This window comes from Calidris pugnax, unplaced genomic scaffold (genome assembly GCF_001431845.1).
Source record: "Calidris pugnax isolate Ruff unplaced genomic scaffold, ASM143184v1 scaffold57, whole genome shotgun sequence".
Lineage (NCBI taxonomy): Eukaryota > Metazoa > Chordata > Aves > Charadriiformes > Scolopacidae > Calidris > Calidris pugnax.
Genome location: NW_015090813.1, coordinates 1,727,894 through 1,746,821, shown reverse-complemented (window position 1 = coordinate 1,746,821; position 18,928 = coordinate 1,727,894). Strand labels below are relative to the sequence as shown.

Below are 18,928 nucleotides of genomic sequence, written 5' to 3'. Positions count from 1 at the left end.
ATATATTTTTCCATGACCAAAGCAGCCCATTCTCGAGAACATAATTTACTTAAAGTGTGGACAAAGGCTCTGTGCTATTGGGACTTATAAATCTGTCAGCGCTCACACAGTACAGGAGATCCACCTGAACAATCCAAATATACACATTAATGTGTTTCCGTATTGATATTTGTTCTTAAACAGTTCCAAAAGTTTAGCTCAACATCTTCCTGTATGAAAGTTTAAGTTGCACCATAAACATATAGTTTTATAGACATTCTTATCAGTCACTTATATCACATACAATTTATATTAATTGTATTTTTAAAGTAGTGCTAAAGAATAAGTTGAGTAATTTTAGTTACACAAGCACAGGGTAATGGTTGATCCTGCATCCAGACCATATATCCACAGTGAGATATGATGATGCTAACGAGTACTAATTTACTTATGAAAGATCATGCCACATACAGAAAAATAATAAAATACCACTGTCATTAGTATTTATATTATAAATTTAAGGGGACAACCTTAAGACCATAGAAAGTCTACTTGCATAGCATTTGATTTTCATGATATTTGTATACATACTTCTAAGTTTACACTTCAACATCATAAGTTTTGTGAGGAATGTTATAGAAGGACTAATGGGGACTGTTTGTGACTATTGTGAGGGCCAACATAAAAGACTGAGCTACAAACATGAGGACAATTAAATTATGACAAACTATAAAGAACAAATTGCAAGTACCACAGAAGAGCTTCTTGGCAAGAAAAAACCAAAAAAGTTTCCTTCAATTTTCACCAACTGCTATTAAGTAATTTATGTTTGTGACACAACATATGATGACCAGATTCTAGTTTAAGACCTTTTTTTTGTTGTTTTTGCAAGATTATTTTCCATTCTGCTGTCATTGTATCATTCCTTAGAATGAATTCTGCAGAGGAAAGCAAGTAGAAATACCATGAATTGCTAAAAGACCAGATTCTTTTGAGTTTTTGATTGTTTTTTTTTCTGGTAGTTTGGCTTGATCCCTACTAATAGAAGATGTTTCTTCAGATTTTCACATATTTCAAGTGAATAAACACAGTAGCCGATTAAGATAAGAAGCATTGCAGACCTCACCCTAAAGATTAAAACTCTGCGCAGGCTGAGCTGGATTCTCATTAGAAACACACACACTACAGTCAAATATGAGGAAAGCTCAAAAAAAAAAATCTTTCATACCACTATAATCAAAAGCAATCCATTTAAAGAGGAAACAGAAAGCTTTCCTCTGTGTGTTCAGATTAGAAACCAGGCAGATTATGTATGGATGGGTAAATAGAAACAAGAGTGGATGTCTGAATTCTTATGATATTTTAACTGGCTCTGCCAGTCACTGAACAATCCCCAACAGGATGCAGTAAACCTGGCTGAGAAGAGGGCAATACAGCAAAAATGCTGTCTTCTCCTTGGCTCAGTTTTTGGCAGTGCTGAGGATGCTCGTTTCCCGCTAAACCTCTGGGAATCTGGTGCTCTGAACTCCTCCAAATGGCATCGTGTCCTGCATAAAGCATGAACAGTGCTGGAAGAAAAAGCCTTTCAGAATCAGTCCTTACAGGAAAGTTTGTGAATTTGAGGTTGTTTTTTTTTTTTTTTTGCTGGAGCTCAAGTCAATTCTTAAGCACCAAGTCGGGATTCACATGACACGGGGATTACACAGACAAAAAGCAGAATACAAAACCCCCTTCCATTTCAGGCACTATTGGGTGAGATCACAGCAATCTGCAGACAAAAACCATGAGTTAACAACATAAAACTGCTGCCAAGTGTACACAGCAACTCTTCTTTCCTTCTTTAAGCCTTTTTCCTTTCCAAGCACTGAGCAGCAATGCTGCGGCACCATACAAGTCAAATCTTTTTAAAGGCATGGGGCAGAACTTTGGCTTCCTCTGACATAACAACGTTGTTTGGCCAAAACATCAGCTTCCAAATAGTTTCTATTTGGACATTTGGGGAGGGATTTGTCTAAAGTGCTCAACAGTGATGCATCTCAGCTCTCATTCAAGGGGGCAGTAAAACTTGCACTGACTTTGGTGGTACCAAATAAAATCAATGTTATGCAATCCAGCTACCATGGAGGAACAACTAGAAAATATATATAGCTGAACATTTCCTGAAGAGTTTCCTTATATCTTATTCCAAAAGCTGTGCAAAATTATTTCAAGGTTAAAGCAGATCTGTCTATATTTCACCATTCCCAAGCATAAAAAAAAGGAAATGGCATGATTGCTATGAAACTATTTTATTATTTTTTCAATCATGTTATTAGTAAGAGTTATTTTTCTTTACTTTCTTGAAAAAATATTTATTTAAGAAAATTATTTTTTTTTTAGAAATAGGATAATATGGTGAGATTTTAAAATTAACATTGTCATTTTCTCCTTCAAATTCAGAATATTATACCAGAAAACCAATTAAGATGATAAAGCAAGATAAAAGTTTTGAAAACAATAGCTTTTAAAACTGGACTCTTAGCTACATTTCTGGCACCTGATACATTCCATTGCTATGATGTGTTCAGAAAAGATTTATGCAGCAAAGCACAAGAAAATAAGCAATTTTTTTCCTAGCCTCTTGAGTTTAGCTATTGATTATAAAATTAAATATCCAGTCACTCAATTCTGATACGCTGTAAACAATACAGAACCAGTTCAGATACTACTTGGTGAGGGTAGCAGTCAAAGGAGTCAGTAACTACAGGAGTTAAATTTTAACTCCTGTAATTAAATTAATTAAAAGAGAATATTTGTATCGCATACATCAACACTGCTGACAACGGGAGGAAGAAAGCCACCCAAAACTAAAGACAACTAAGCCAGACACATGTTATTTGCAGGTAATTTCTAAGTTACTAGTGTTTGGCGAGGGATTGAGTAGTCATTCATTTGGTATTACCCACACATGAAAAATATGCACAGATTTTTATTAGAGGGAGGGAGTGCATATGGAGGGAGATGTTTGCCTTTTTAACCCTCGGTCTTACCTCCTGATTGCCATGTGCTACCAGAGAGAGAAACTTATTATTATACCAACGCTGCTTCTACCATTTTGACTTTCACCAAGACCCTGCTGAGAACGTGGAAGGGTTTGGTGCAATGCAATCTCAACACAGTGAAAGAATCACTTCACAGAAGAGAGAAGTTTGGCAGGGGGGTTGGACTAGATGATCTCCAGAGGTCCCTTCCAACCCCATATCATTCTGTGATTCCCCATACTCAAAGACAGAGAGAGGGACATCCCAACTGGTGCTGCTGTTGCTACACCATGTCTTTGCCAGTTCTGGCAGCAAGATTTTAGCAGGAGCAAACCCAATTCAAAACTAAGATCAAAATACCCTACAGCATGGAAACAATACACTGCCCAAATCTGAGAGGCCAAAGAAAAAAAAAAAAGTCTACATTTATAAACTAATTACACATTAGACTGTAACCAGAGCAGCTGGTGCACACAGCACATTCCATGCACCAGGCGTACACATGGAAGGGAGGGGGCTCATTGTGTTTATAGTTACACTTCCTTTAAACATTTTTATCAGTCAAACAATATTTTGTTTTGTTTTGTGTTTTTTTTAAAAACCAAATTACTTCTAACTCATTGTATGAACAACGCCTTTGTTCAACACCAGCATTTTGCCCTTTTCTTTTTGTATGTGTATTACAGATATGATTTCTTGAAATATAACAATTCTTTAAACCAAAATTAAAATCCGAGATGAGTTGAACATGATTTGGGCAATCTGTTATGCAAAATAATTGGGTAGGTGGACACCCATACCCAGCATGAAATCTCTTAATTATTTTAGATTTCCATATAAAGACACAATATTGGTGTTCCCTTGCACATGTTTAATGACTCATCAGGCAAGGTAATTTCGGCATTCCCTGTACGCTCGCAGTTTCTGTGAAGTGCAATGTGATACATGACTAACATACTTTGGAACTGGAAAATATTTAGACACAGAAGTAGAAGAAAAAAAACAGTAAGAGAATTAAAATGTAAACCTGCTTATAAGCCTTTCTTGTGTATTCAAGACAATGAGGAAAAAAACCTCAAAACTACCACACTTCCACTCAATCCTCACACCACAAGATAAAAAAATCACTGAGGACTGAGACTTTACAAATGCCTGTGTGATAACTTCAACCATGAGGTCTTTTTCTCCACCTAAAAAGCAAGTTCTGATTTAAAAAAAAAATTACTTCAGCTTCATAGTATGGATTTGTCACTGCACAGCTCTCATTGAGAAGAGCTGTGAGAAGCCAGAGCAGCATCTGAACAAAACAAACTCTGTTCAAGATAGGGAGTTGCAGTTTTCTGTCTGACACCCATTAAGAAGTATATTCATGAGGGGGGAAAAAAGCTGGAATTGGGAAAACTCTGATCGTATTGTATCCTTTCAAAAATTAGGTTAGCTGTGTGACAATCTTTTCATGGATCTATCCTGTGTTCTGCAAGAGCTAACTCTTGTAGATATTTATCCCTGAAAAAAAGCAAGTTGTTTTACAATGTACTGGAAGACTGTTGGACTACTCTGGGGATAATCAGGAAAAAAAAAAAAAAGAAAAAGTGGTTTCAAGAACGGGAACTAACTTTCTGTCACTCTTTTAGAAGAGTAAAACATTTTCCAACACACATTTTTTCAGTCTACAAGAACTTTAAAAAAAAATCCAGTGTTCTCTGAAAATATGCCAGGCTGACACACTTCTATAGGATATTAAGTATCTTACAACTTAACTGATGTAGCTGCAGTTTTGGAGTATTAAACAATCTGACTTACCACCACGGTGGTCTCTCTTCTCACAAGCGACTATTTGCTACGCTGGAATTTGGACAAACCAGTAAATAACAAAAAAGCCGTTCAGAAAATTCACAGAATGGGAACTGGTGAGCATGTTTGGGTGCTGAAATCTGGAGGACAACTAGCAAAACTGTTTCCAATTAACAAATTGAAAACAGCATCCTGCTCAAGCTGCTGTTGTCCCAGACAATAGGGTAAAAATGACAAGAGGAAAGACGAGGAAAAAAGGAGTACAAGTTCATAGTGGTACCAAAAAGTTACGACTGGAGTTGGGTTTAGAGCGGAAAGTGGTTTGATCCTTCAAGAGGAGCCCAATAAAATGAATTAGTGTGAACGATACCTGGAGGCCAGAGTACATAAGCAGAACTCTAACTATGAATTATGCATTTAATTTTCCTGTACTGCGGCAAGAGTTAGAGCTCAGTCTGTCATTTACAGGAACTGAGCAGACCAGCAAGTCCTGAATCCAGACAAAACAAGAGGTGTTTCTGGAAGCTCTGTCTTCCCTTGATATTAATGCCTGTATTATCATATTTAGGGCAGGAAAAGTAGTTTTGGTTCAATGTATCACAGTAACTTCAGTACTTCATAGTACTTCTCTGATTATAACTTGTCATTATTACACTAATATTTTAGTTAACTCTGTAGAAAATATTTATAGCTGAAATGCTTTATTTTCCTCTGATGGGAAAGAGATTTTTCTCTTACACAACAAGAAATTTTGAAACAGTACATGTGAATTACTTAATCAAAGGTATTTCTATACATAATCTCAACAAGGAATGTAATTTTCCATGTGGGTTTTCTTATTTCTTAGTACCTTACTAAATAGCAGCTAAAATTCCTTCACCTCATTTTTTTCAACCTCTTGTAAAATAAAAGTCATTTATGTTTTTCTTCATTTTAGTATTGTCCATACATAATCCAAGGGGTAAGTATATCTATCTCAGACATCTCTGTGCTGCAGTTGTAATAAAAATGCAAATTTTAACATTTTAATAATCAGACAGTGATAACTGAGGCCTTGATCTAGCAAACACTGAACATTACATGTTACACCTCATGCAAATCGCTTGAGCAATCCCATTAAGTAAGCAAATCCAAAATTCCAGCAAAACAATCATGGACATAAATCCATTCAAAATCTGCAAGATCAGCTCTTTTTATTAATTGACAGGTGCTGACTTTACAGTGGTAATCTCTCACTTGTAAAAAGGTCCACTGGTATATGAAATCAACCATTTTAATTACTCTGTATTAATTGTAATACATACTAAAATGCATGTCACATGATTGCTAAACTTGTATGTTAGGAACTTTTATCTAAAAAACTGTTCTATTCCTAGTTAAGACCTTTGCTTCATGATGCAACTTTTCTCACATTACTAATCCACAAGAAAAAAAAAAAGTGGCATTTGCAGACTTCAGGCTTTTAATGAGACAGAAACTCATTTTGTTATAAAATGCTCATTCACTTTATTGAGAGCAACTGACAAATACCATAAAGAATTAATTTCTTTACACAATAACCTTTATCAGAGGCAGTCTGTTATAAAGCACAGTCCAATCGGCCCCAAGCCATTTTGGGGCTCTTGTATATACCACTGAGCTAGATACTTTTATTGTCTGTTGTCATAGACAGTCTCGACACACTGACAAATTGTCATTTGGCTATGTTTTTAATTTTTAACAGTGAACAGAAAAAAATGAGGTGAAAATAAATTATAAACAGATTCTAAAATTTACAGTTCCTAAAGACAGGACCTTCAGTGAAAGGTATATTCTTTAGAGAAAGGTACATTATTTAGCCTATCTGCTAATAAAAGAATGCAGAGACTCTGTAAGATGAGGTCCTAGTAAGGTCTGAATTTCTGTGACATTTCACAATATTCCATTGGGGTTTGGCTACAGGTGCACATCAGAGGAAGGGGGGGTGGAAATCACCGTGCTTTTAAGGCAATGTTGTTATGGTTAATGCAATGAGGTCCAAACACTTTAGGGAAAAGGATTATCAGCACCATCAAAAAATTATAGCTAACAAAGTAAACAGAGGTAATGAGAGGCAGCTTCCTGTGAAATTAATTCCAGTAGTGATTTACTTTTACATTAAAGAACTGTCAGCTAAGGGAAATACAAGAAAGCCAACTAGTAACTTTCTCTCTTCAAGATTTACATCAACAGAAATTCTGTTCATATAACACATGTCTCAAGCCAGCGGAAATTTAGATATTAAACAGAACATAAAGGATTGTTTTTGATGTGTTTTGCTTAAGCTACATTAAAATACATAAGAAGAGTGACAGAGAAAGTGGTAAGGATAAAAATACTTTGGAGCTATTCATTAGATATTCAGATTCCCTCTGACTAACCTCTCAATTACACAGGCATAGAAGTCTCATGTCTAAGGAAAGAGACTGCAAGACTGAATACATTTTTCAAACTTCTTAGGTTTTCTGAGCTTTTTCCAGAACTTTCAAAAACGTGAATTTCCGTGCCTGGGTCTCAGTCACACCTACCCTGCTCAGCAATATATGCACATCCCTTCTCACCCCGGGGGATACCACCAGAGAAGTTTCACAAAGTGCCCGTAATAACGTTATAAAAACCATCCCCTGCCTCCCCGCCGTACGCGAGGCTTGTGCTGACTGACTGGGTTAACGTCTTGGCGCTCGGGTTCTTGCTGGGCACACGGAAAGAGAGAGGAAGATAAGGGAATGTGCTGACAACCATTTCATCATTGGCCCCGCGATAGGATCTTTGGCCCTTGTCTGGGGCAGGCGGTTTCAGATCTGTGGTGAAAAAACACACTTCCTGACTTGGGCCGTCCAAGATAAAACCCAACCCATTTTCACAGATGGCAACGTGACTGACTCTTGCTGCCAGCGCAGGTGGCGTTAGCAATACTTCCCACCACGCTCCCTTCCCACCTCTCATTAGGCTCCTGAGCCCACGGAGTCACTCTGAAACTCTCCCATAAATAAGGAAGGACTTTCATCCTCCCCTTTGTCTACACAAGCCCAGTTAAGGAGCATGATGGACAGAGGTGATCTTATATTGGAGACCACCGTCAGCCATGTGGGTGAAGGACCTGCTTTGAGTTTTGGTGGGTTTTTTTAAATCACCTCTTTCTTGATGAGTTAAAAACAGTACAAATTTTTGCTTTGAATCACCACTTAAAAAAAACCCAACGAAATTACAATTTCAGGGACTGTAATAGAATTGCAACTTACTCTTTGGTGAGCTCCTGGTGATTGATTAAAGCCCTCTGGGGACATGGAACTCTATGATCTTTAAGGTCCCTTCCAAATCTAACCATTCTACGACTCTATGGAATCGTGACTACAGACACCAACACACTTTACTGATGGATGAATGAAAGGACAAATGCTCGCTTTGGCATCAGCTACAGTCATAGCAATTTTGTGATAACAGTAGTATGGGGCATAATGCAGAAATAGTGCAATAAGAATTGTAGAGGTACTCGTGGCTTTATTAAAATAAGTATTTTCCACATCTTGAATAAAACTAAATACAGTTGCATGGTAGTCAAAATTTAAAACAGCTATTCACTCTTAAGTAATTATGTATCTACTGATGACAGAAGAAGGTAAAAAACTCTTACGAGGACGTTGCAATCTCCTCAAAATGTGTAAGATTTCAAAACGCTCAAGTCCAGTACTGACAAGACACTTGAAAACTGGATTGGAAAGTAATTATGCAAACTGTAATCTGCTTTTAAGGTCACCAAAAAAACTCCAGTTCTGCTTCTGGGTTACCACAGAGAGCACAGTCATAACCAAGAGATAGTGCAGTATTAAAGCATTAGCCATTTTGCTATGAGAGCAGAAAAGCCAAAAAGGAAGGAGACACTAAACTGCACGTTTTTTGTGAGGTTACACACACCTGAAGCAACCAATTTCTACCTTCCAACTGAACTGTTACTTCCTTATGTCAGATAAAAATGAGACCATTGCAACAGGACACCAACAGAATTTTGTAGACACAGTGAAAGCACTGCCATACTTTGAGAAGTGCAATTTCCAATGGGTCTCCGCATTTCCAAGATTTTGAGCCAAAACAGATTCTACAGGGCAAAGATTAAGGAAGGACTATAGAAAGTAAGGAAATTTGGAAATCATCTAATGTGTTTCTCAGCCCCATGGGAAGAGGACTACAGATCTAAACCATTTCTGGCAGATGCTACTATACATTCCCAAGGACTGAGATTCCCCAGTCTTCCTTGGCAATCTACTCCGCTGCTATCTGTATCTTTCAGTGAGATGTCCTCCCCTCATTTGTCTTGCTGTAATTTAAGCCCATTCTTTTTGCCCTTTCGGCTGCCCAGAAAGATCAGACTATCCCTTCCCACTGCAGCTCTCTCTTTAAACATTCTCAGTTCTTATGCATTCCCCTTTCTGCCTACTCTAGACCAAAAAAATCTTAGTTCCGTCTGTCTGCCCTCATTGGTTATGTTTTCCAGAACTCTCTTCACTCTTTGTCTTTTCTTTTGGGCTGTCTAAAACCAACAAAACGTACATACAAATGGAAAGTTAGGAATGTCTGAATCTCAGATAAAAGCAGATTCAACTAATTCTGTTTAAAACACCACCATTCTACCTTCTCAGCTTCTGTACAGGCCTTCACTGGAGGACAGGCAACCTGTTTACAAGGGAGGCAAGACATACACTCAACCTTATAGACAGGGAAACTGATGCACAGCTAAATTACTTGCTCAAGGCCACCAGACATATCTACCCAAAACAGTTAACGGCTGCTGAGATTTTAACTGAAGTACATTAATGCTTTTATAATATATTTTTTTCTCATTTCATTCTAAGTGTCACAGTATATCCATTGATTCCTCTGAGGTACCAGACCTGTATTTTGGGATTACACGCCACCACTGCACATGCTTGTCAGTACTTTACCGATTAATTTGTGGCTAAATGTTCTTTTCATGGACCATCCCACTCCTGTTCTTAGTGTTCTGCTTGTAATCCTTCTCCTAAGCCTTGTTTCTCAATGTAGGCCAAATCCCGTAGTTCTTCTCAAGCTAAACTATAAAATTATTAATTTGGCATTTTTTCCAAGTCATAGCATGACTGATATTTTTATCCTTATGAATAGCCCATTAAATAATCCATAAAACCTGTACCTGATGTTCTTAATCCCTCACTTGTATATAACCTCCTCTAGGCAAAGTTTAATAATCCCCAATAGCTTTCTTAGCTTATAGCTCACTAGTAAAGCTGGAGGAATGCAAAGTTTTATGCTATCTCTACTATAACTTCAGTAAAGCTTAAACTGCCAGAGAGATTATGGATACCATAGAATCCACAGCCAAAGTGACCAATACCTTTTAAGAACACAAAATAAAAAGATGCAGGAGCAGCAGCGTTTCCCACAGTCTGCCCTGCTCTATTATAAAGACCAGATGAGAAGACTCCATTTTGCAGCATAATTTATGCTTTTACATCAACATGAGAAGCAACGTGAACCCTGAGGGTCTGCAGGCAAGTACGGCCAAATGACAGGTTGTTGTGAAGGTAAATGTCTCATTTTCATTTCAGTCGAGTATTAATGGCAGACTATCTGTGATCTCTTTCACTGTTGAACAGCAAACATTTGTCTATTGAACCTGGGTGTTTACAGTGTACCTTATTTATCTACTCATCGGTCAGGCAGATAGGGAAATGTCTTTTCCATATATTGAAAGCTTTGAAGATTTCAAATCTTTTCCAGTCAAAGCAATTAAAAAAAAAAAAAAAGCCCCCAGGGGCACTTGAGATGTAAAAGACTCAGGTTCAGGTCTCCACTCTGATTTCCATCAGAGACCTGGTTCTGAGTCTCCTACATGCCAAACCAGTGCCTGAGAAAGCAGCATGGATGGTAATTATAACAGAGGAGACTGAATTACCTAAATCCCTTTGGCTGCTTTTACCAATCCAACGGCACCAATCACTTTCTTGCTGAAGCAGATAGCCCAGGAGCATATAGGATTTCATAGAAGTGTATCCTGGAGTTTGGCATAGAGCTTTTGACCCATCCATTTGTTCAGTACCAGCACGGGTAGCGATGGTACACTGGGATTAGCTGAATCCACCCATGGATTAAAAAAAAAAAAAAAGCCCCCAGGGGCACTTGAGATGTAAAAGACTCAGGTTCAGGTCTCCACTCTGATTTCCATCAGAGACCTGGTTCTGAGTCTCCTACATGCCAAACCAGTGCCTGAGAAAGCAGCATGGATGGTAATTATAACAGAGGAGACTGAATTACCTAAATCCCTTTGGCTGCTTTTACCAATCCAACGGCACCAATCACTTTCTTGCTGAAGCAGATAGCCCAGGAGCATATAGGATTTCATAGAAGTGTATCCTGGAGTTTGGCATAGAGCTTTTGACCCATCCATTTGTTCAGTACCAGCACGGGTAGCGATGGTACACTGGGATTAGCTGAATCCACCCATGAGTTTATTATAGTTGGCTTTCTCTGTCATCAGAGCATGTTGGCCAGGACCTTCCGGCTCATGGGACTTGCTCTTACTGGTGTCACCTGCACTTTCAATAACTAAGCTTTTATCAAGAGGAATTAGCACCCAAACCATTCTATGATTCTATGAGTTTACTGTAGTTGGCTTTCTCTGACATCAGAGCATGTTGGCCAGGACCTTCTGGCTCATGGGACTTGCTCTTACTGGTGTCACCTGCACTTTCAACTAAGCTTTTATCAAGAAGAATTAGCCAAGACTAATGGCCTTTGGGTCTTAAGGTTCTAGTCACCAAGTAACAGCCCACAGCAGCTGTAAATTAGAGCAGTTTTTTCCTGATTTGCTTTATGCTGAGGACTGCACTTTCAACTAAGCTTTTATCAAGAAGAATTAGCCAAGACTAATGGCCTTTGGGTCTTAAGGTTCTAGTCACCAAGTAACAGCCTACAGCAGTAAATTACAGCAGTTTTTTCCTGATTTACTTTATGCTGAGGGTGGCAGCTGCATGGCCCAGGGTCACATATGGCCCAGGAACACAGGGACACAAAGGCCACCAGCCACCATGAGAGCCAGGTCATAAGAACCTTTCTGGCTACACAATTTAATGGAAATGGAAAACACCTATTAAAGTGACGTGAAGTTGGAAACTGCCACTGCACAGCTACTGCATTGTTTTTTCTCTAAATAAAAAGTGAGGTTTAAAAAAAGAAAACCAAAACAACTGCACTTTTTATTTAGAGAAAAAACAATATCAAAGAAGCTAGGAACTCTTTCTATATATAAACCACCCTTTTTCCAACGGCAAGTCTGTAACAGCAAAAACTACCCATCTGATACGGAATTAGCTGAGCACTACAAGCTGCTCCAAAATTTTCATATGCTCCAGAATAAACTCCAGAAGTTTGTTGGGTTTTTTTTCCAGTAAAGCAGCTGGAGCTCCTAAAATATTTTGCACTCTAGTGGTTAGGAAAAGACATTTAGCAAATGAAATCTCTCATTCATATGTTTAAAGAAAACAGTCAGAATGTGTTACATTACTCTGTACTCAAGTGTCACTACAGAGCAAGATGATGTTAAGTTTAAACTGATTGTTCTTTACAGTGTATGATTGTCTTATGTACATATAGCTTGCTGGGGAATGTCTCTATTATTTGAATCATAAAAGTGTTTAAAAATAATAAGCACACGACAGCTATTTTACAGCTTTGAACTAGAGTGAAGAGTTACTGAATACATAATCTACAGGCACAAACAGTCCTGTGGAAAATGGAAGAACTACATGATTACTTGCAGTATTCCAACAACCAGAAGAAATTCAAAAGAGAGGTAGGTATTAACAAGGTAGAGCCAAAGGAAGGGTGAAACAAAAGAATTCAAAGAAAAAGAATAATAACAATTAATAACAGCAAAACGATAAAAAAAACAACAAAAAGAAAATTCAGCAGTAGCAGAAAATATGACCCAACCTGCCAAATCACAACTAATAGTTATAACGTATCACTTTCATCAAAACATTATACGGTACACAGTTCAGTCATACGTAAGCATAACCCTTAGTCATCAAAACTTTGGCTCCCAGACTACTTATTTAAGCGAGAAGATAATTTGCTGACTTACCTGCTTGCTGCATGCATAGAATATATGTGGTAAACAAGCAGAGACAGTGCCGCAGCTTCCATTTCCAGTGATAGCACCACATTTCACTCACATGAGACATCCTGTGGGGAAAAAAAAAACACAAAACGAACAAGAATTTAGGGAGCTTAACAACAAGCCATGAAAGCGAGAAAATACTGTTGTTAGTCAAACTAGTAACTAGCAGTCAATAAAGTAGCATTTGAAAATGACAGATGGCCCCAGTGTTGCTTAAACAGAGACAGAAGTCTCTATACTTGCTAAAAAGGGTCAGAGATGATGTTGTCTGGTTCTTAGAGACAACAAAGCAGAAGACTGGCCAGCACCGGGCTTCTAAGCAGACAGGTGTGGGTGGTGGTTCAGGAAAACAAACAGCAATGTGGTCACAGCCTGAAAGGGTTAAAGTGTAGCATTTTTTTCAGACATTGCAAAGTTTTACCTATTTACACAGTTTACATATACAAATACATTTACGCTGTCTAAATGTACGTAGTACATACATAGTTGTTATTAACTATATAAAGATGAGAGGTGACGATTTGCCTCTGCCCTTAACCAGCCCTTCAATATTATTCAGTCCTAATAATTTGACAGTTACAACATTTTCTGCTGGCAATTTTAATGAAAATGCTGAAACTTTCCTTGCCAAAATCTAGGGGTTCATCTCTGCTGCCAGTGACACCAGGGTCATCTTTATTTATTTAATAAAACAAATGCAATTATATAAAAATCTTTATCAGTTATAGCTTGAAGTTAAAGTCTCCTCTGCCTTGAAGCGTACAGGACATTTACTGGCTAAACCAAAAGGTCTCCTCCGTAGGGAGCAGAAAAGGAAGCAAGGAAGACTCTTAATAAGCTTGATCAGACTTTTTAGCCATGCATCCAAAATGAATGGCGCTCCATTACACTCCCGTCTCATTTTATTCAACAAATTAGCAATGTGCAAAAGCAAGCAACGGGTAATGAAACGCAACCAGCGTTATTTTAACCAACTCCTTCCCCTCCTATTTGGTGATAATTGGTTTTCGTTCAGTAAGATATTATCTACTTATATTGGGAGAAACTCTCTAACAGAATTCCCAAACTATTTCACAAATCTGCTCCCGGTAACAGAATGTGAAGAACCACCACAAATGGACAGTCACGAAGAAACACCGATGAACACAAACGTCTTTCAGGTTAGCGAGTATTAAATACAGAAAAAAGGAAAGGTATTTGGAATGGCCACTAGTATGATTTATCAGGACAAAAATGTGAAAGAGGTAAGTGAAAGAAAGCACAGAGCTCATACTCAGTGGCAAGAAAAATTCCATTTTCTTAAACTCGGGAAAACAGTCTTCCTTCTGCTCCACAGACATTGCTGTGAACCTGCCAGTGAAACCTGGGGGCAAACGTAAATCCTTCCCCGGTATCGGCTACTGTTTCTTCCCAAAGGGGAGTTCTGTAATGTAGACAAGCCAAACTTAAGGAAGCAAGATAAACCATTGTAAAGGAACAACCAACTTCAGTTTTAAAAGTAGCAGCTCATCAGACCACTCCTGCGGGCTGGGGGCCAACGGGCCCAGGTAAATGGCACTTCAACAGGCTTCTGCCATCAGGTAGGTTTCCCTTCGGTGCAGTGTTACACAGCACAAGGGGCTGATTACAAAAGAAGTCCAGTCCTTTACGGGTAGTTGTATCAAATTAGGAATTTGAAGCCGATTTATTTTTTTCTGAGATATTGTAAAGTCAAACTTAACAAGTGTCGAAGACAAGCACGGAAAACACTGGGCTCTGAAATACAAGAATCTCTTTGATGAAGCCAGACACACAAAATAACCAGATTATCAAACAATAGAATTATTGTCCTTCAACTTAATGACCCAAAAATCCCTACTAAAATCTCAGACAACCGAGTGCTGAGATTTGGGAGCAGTTACTGTTCAATGTATATAACTCATAAATCCACAATACCCTTAATATTACTTTAGAAAATTGACTTTGAACAGAAGTCCTTTTTAAGATATGGAGTTATATTCATGTGCAAACACATAACAGCATGCATATATACTCACAGAGTGGTGAAATGGAACTGTTGAGGATAACAGCATGGCATACCAGAGAAATATAGAAGAATGTTGCTGTTTCTACTGATGAGACATGTGCCAGCCCACAGCATAATCTACCAATGCAAACCCGTAGAAGTGGCTGTATTTTTTGTTTGTTGGTCTGTTTTGAGCCAGCACACTTAAAGTTATCAGACTAGGAAACAGTTGCAAGCATTTATTTATTGATTCAGAAGAAATCTCCATTGGTTTTCATTGTGTTGATACATTTTTTGTGTGTTACAGCAATCATCACTTTTGATGTCTCTCTGAACTCAGCTGAAGGCTTTTCCCACAGAGAATCCAAGAGCTGGAGAATCCAAGACACAACTTTTGAGATAGCCAAGGAAAAATAACAGAAATGGTTTCCGCTGCCTAGGTCTGGAGTGAATCTACCCAGTCATCTTGACTTTGGTGCCTTTCTTAAAGAATCTGAGATTCTGTGTAAGTCTGAGAGAGCTATTTAATTTGGCCAATTTCTATTTGTTAATGTTTACTTGCATTGCGGTAACACTTACAAGCCAGTACTTCACGGTGTTAGTTTACAGTCTGTTTCCTCATCCTCACTCTTGTAAAAAGCACAAGTCAAGAAAGATTTCAAGAACACGGATAATCAACAACAGAGCAGACCACAAGTAAGTGCAAACAACGAGGCAGAAAGGAGTAACTATAAAGATTATTCCCCAGAGAAAAAGGTTAGGTAATTATAAAATTGCTATTAAAAAAAATATACAATTCTCGACCAAAATAAATAAACAAATATGTTAAAACTAGCAAACCTGTCTCCTTTGCTTATATTCTCTACTGATGAAGGACAAAACAATTTTGTTTACACCACATCATCTCAGTTGACAAGAAAGAAAGGTTTATCAAACTCAAACTAGAATGGCCACAAAAAAGCATGCCACAAAACCACACCACTAATGCAGGCACCATAACTCAGAGCTGTTTCTTTTGGAAAGTTCTTTTGAAGATCTATGTTGCAAAGCATAACCTCTAGCTGAGTGCTATAAATGAGCGAAGAAATCAGTGTTTACTTGTTCTTGAGATCTTGCATAGACAAAAAGCCAAAAATTCAGAAGCCTGATTGCTCACAGCCTTGCACCGTGACGTGCGTAACACCCCTGTTCACACAAGAAGCTGTCAGGGATGGAAGACAGCTAACACACTGCCAACAAAAAGGCTTCTTCCATAGCAAAATCCACTCCTGATATTTATTTTTATAGTGTGACATCCCAATTGGCCTACAATTAATGAAAAGGAGCCAGAGCACATTAAATAAAGCCCAAAACACGAAAACCCCACCAACTTAGTTGCAAATATTATTCACCTATTAATATTATATTAAATTAATATAATATGTTTACATTCGTTTTCTTGATTATTACTGTTAATTAACGTCTAGATCTGAATCCAAACAGCATATAAATAATTCAACTGACAAAAAACCAGCAAACAGTTCTGGGTCAGTTAATAGCTTATCAAGGGCTGATACACTCCCCTGCTACAACAGCACTGCCTTGATGGCCCAAGAGACCCCCTTTGGTCGTGTGTTCCTGTTTTAAATACTATTAAAAGGATGTGTTCTGTCATTTAATATTCATCAGCAGCACAGAGAATGGGTACCAACAGAGCAACGTACTAAAAGACACCAAGAGTTTAAGCAAGCAAAGCAGTCCTTAACAGAGATCTCAGAACACAGACGGATTATTTCAGTCTTTAACCCTGGCTACGTTGCTGAACAGCGTTCATAGTGGGTTTTCTTCTCTGGTTTGTTTCAATTTAAAAGAAAAAGCCCTGTTCTGTCCCCAGCTGGTAAAGTGCTAGCAGCTCTGAACAAATCATTGTTGGTTGTCAAACACAGAACCGAAACAGTACGTTACTCAGTATATTTGGGGACTATTAGGACACCTACGGTAGGAGTACATCTATTACAGTTGCATGTACTCTCACAACAGCAATCCCTCTTCATGCTGATTTAAAAATAACAATAAAAAAAGTAGAAAAAAAAAAATCAGAAAGTGACCTTGTATGGAGTCTGATAGAAGAACTACTGATTTTTCTATGGACTTGCATTATTCCCTTGTAGACACTGTGTGACATGACCAGCTATGCACTCTAGCTACCAACTCAATAAAGCCCAGTCCACAGCTACTCTCATTTCCTATAGCATAGGGAGACAATGAGCTTATTCACAATTCATTCCAGAAGAGCAAAATAGACATGTAATTTATCTAAACCATAAATGGAGGGTAACTTGACATAGTTCAAGATGAAATTAGTGGCAGCCTCGCTACATCTAACTACTAAACCTTTTACACTAGGTGCCAGCAGCCAGATAACACGACACCATCACCTTTTGAGGGAGTATACAGCTCTGCAAGAAAACACACTCAAAATGTGAATAATCCTGGAACATTTCATTTGTATGATCTCAAAACATGCAATGCACATTTGAATACACCATTTTTCTTGTTCAAAGCTTCGGCAAAGTTCCCTGGAGTAGGATGTGAACTCTGCCTCAGGCAGACTGGCATGACTTTCTTTGGTCTTTGACATGTCTAGAGCTATTAAGGAAAAATGTTGCTGACACTTTAAAATTAAAAGAAAGATAACATCAATTTCACATTATTTTTTTTTTCTCATATAGGTTGTAAACAAAAAGATTTTAAGCTTAATCACTCTGAAGTGGAACTGCAACAAGAGAAAGGTAATTACAACTCACAGTTTAGTTTGGGCAGGTTAACAGAGGAGTCGCTTTTCACTTTGAAACCCTTGCTTTAAAGCGTAGTACACGGATGTCTTGAAAGATTAATTACACAATGCCACTTCAAACTTTCTTTTTGTCAAGCATTACTAGTTCCTAGTTATTCTTACAGTCAATCTTGAAAGAACCCTCACTCATCGAAAGAGATGTAAAAAAATGACACTGCCTTTTAACATAAAGGGCCCCAGCTGCACCAGATCCATCTCAGTCCCTTGGCTTCCCGTTCCAAAGGGACTTTTCCCAGTTGCAGGCAGCAAATCTGCTGGCTGTTTGCGACCCTGAAGCATTAGGTTTTAGGAACTTCTTCTCATTTCTACCTTAACTTCACTGGGCACTGTTAGGAAGCCCTACCCTTCTCCCCTCGCTCCAGCCACACATCCCCTCTCTCCCCCAACCGAACCCCCAAATCCCCAAACCTTGGTACCTCTCCTTACCTTACCTTCAGAGACAGCCTCTCAGTAACGGCAAAACATATCGAGGAAGGCGCCCAGAGGCCACGGCGGTGGCCCGCCAGGCGGCGACGGGACAGGAGAGAAGGCCACCGACTACTCCCGCGGCGCCCACCCCCGACCGCCCCTCGCCCCCCGACGGCGGCGGAGCCCGGCGCTGCCTCCGCTCCTCCGTGCGCTGCGGGGAGGAGCGGTGGGGCCGGGAAGGTTTTATGGAGCCCGCCCGGCCCTCCCTCTCCTTATTTATTTTTTTTTTTAAATTTTTGTGTGCTTGGCACCGCACCTGGAGGGCTGGGAACGGTGCCTGGGCTGGGACGGGGCCCCTCGACGTGAGCGACCACGGCCGGTAGGAGAGAGACCGGACAGGGCGGGTGGGGGGCAGCGTGGGCAGCGAGCGGGACGGAGGTTTTCGCCACTTCCCTTCGAGCAGGGGGGGAAACTCACCAGAGCAGCCCTAAGGAGGGGATTAGAGCGCTCTGAGAAGAAGCGGCAGCCCCCCAACCCCCCTCCTCGGGACCCTACCGGCGGCCCCACAGCCCGGACGGGGCAGAGCCCTGCCAGCCCTGCCCTCCCAGCTCCCGCCGTGGAAAACTCCCTCGTTTCCCCATTCCTTCAGCCCTACCTATCTGCGCGGCTCAGACCTGACATTACTCATCACCTACTGCGGAGAGGGAGGGTGGGAA

The 18,928-nt window shown here is 39.3% G+C and overlaps 1 protein-coding gene across 3 annotated transcripts in view; it reads right to left on the bottom strand.

The window, feature by feature from the left end:
- ADGRG6 (adhesion G protein-coupled receptor G6) overlaps positions 1-18,928 on the bottom strand; it is a 141,726-nt gene that overhangs the window by 102,234 nt on the left and 20,564 nt on the right. For all 3 annotated transcript variants that reach the window (XM_014939586.1, XM_014939583.1, XM_014939584.1), the window contains exon 2: positions 12,928-13,028. In XM_014939586.1, the coding sequence (XP_014795072.1) occupies positions 12,928-13,028 (101 nt within the window). The remainder of the gene's footprint in view (positions 1-12,927; positions 13,029-18,928) is intronic.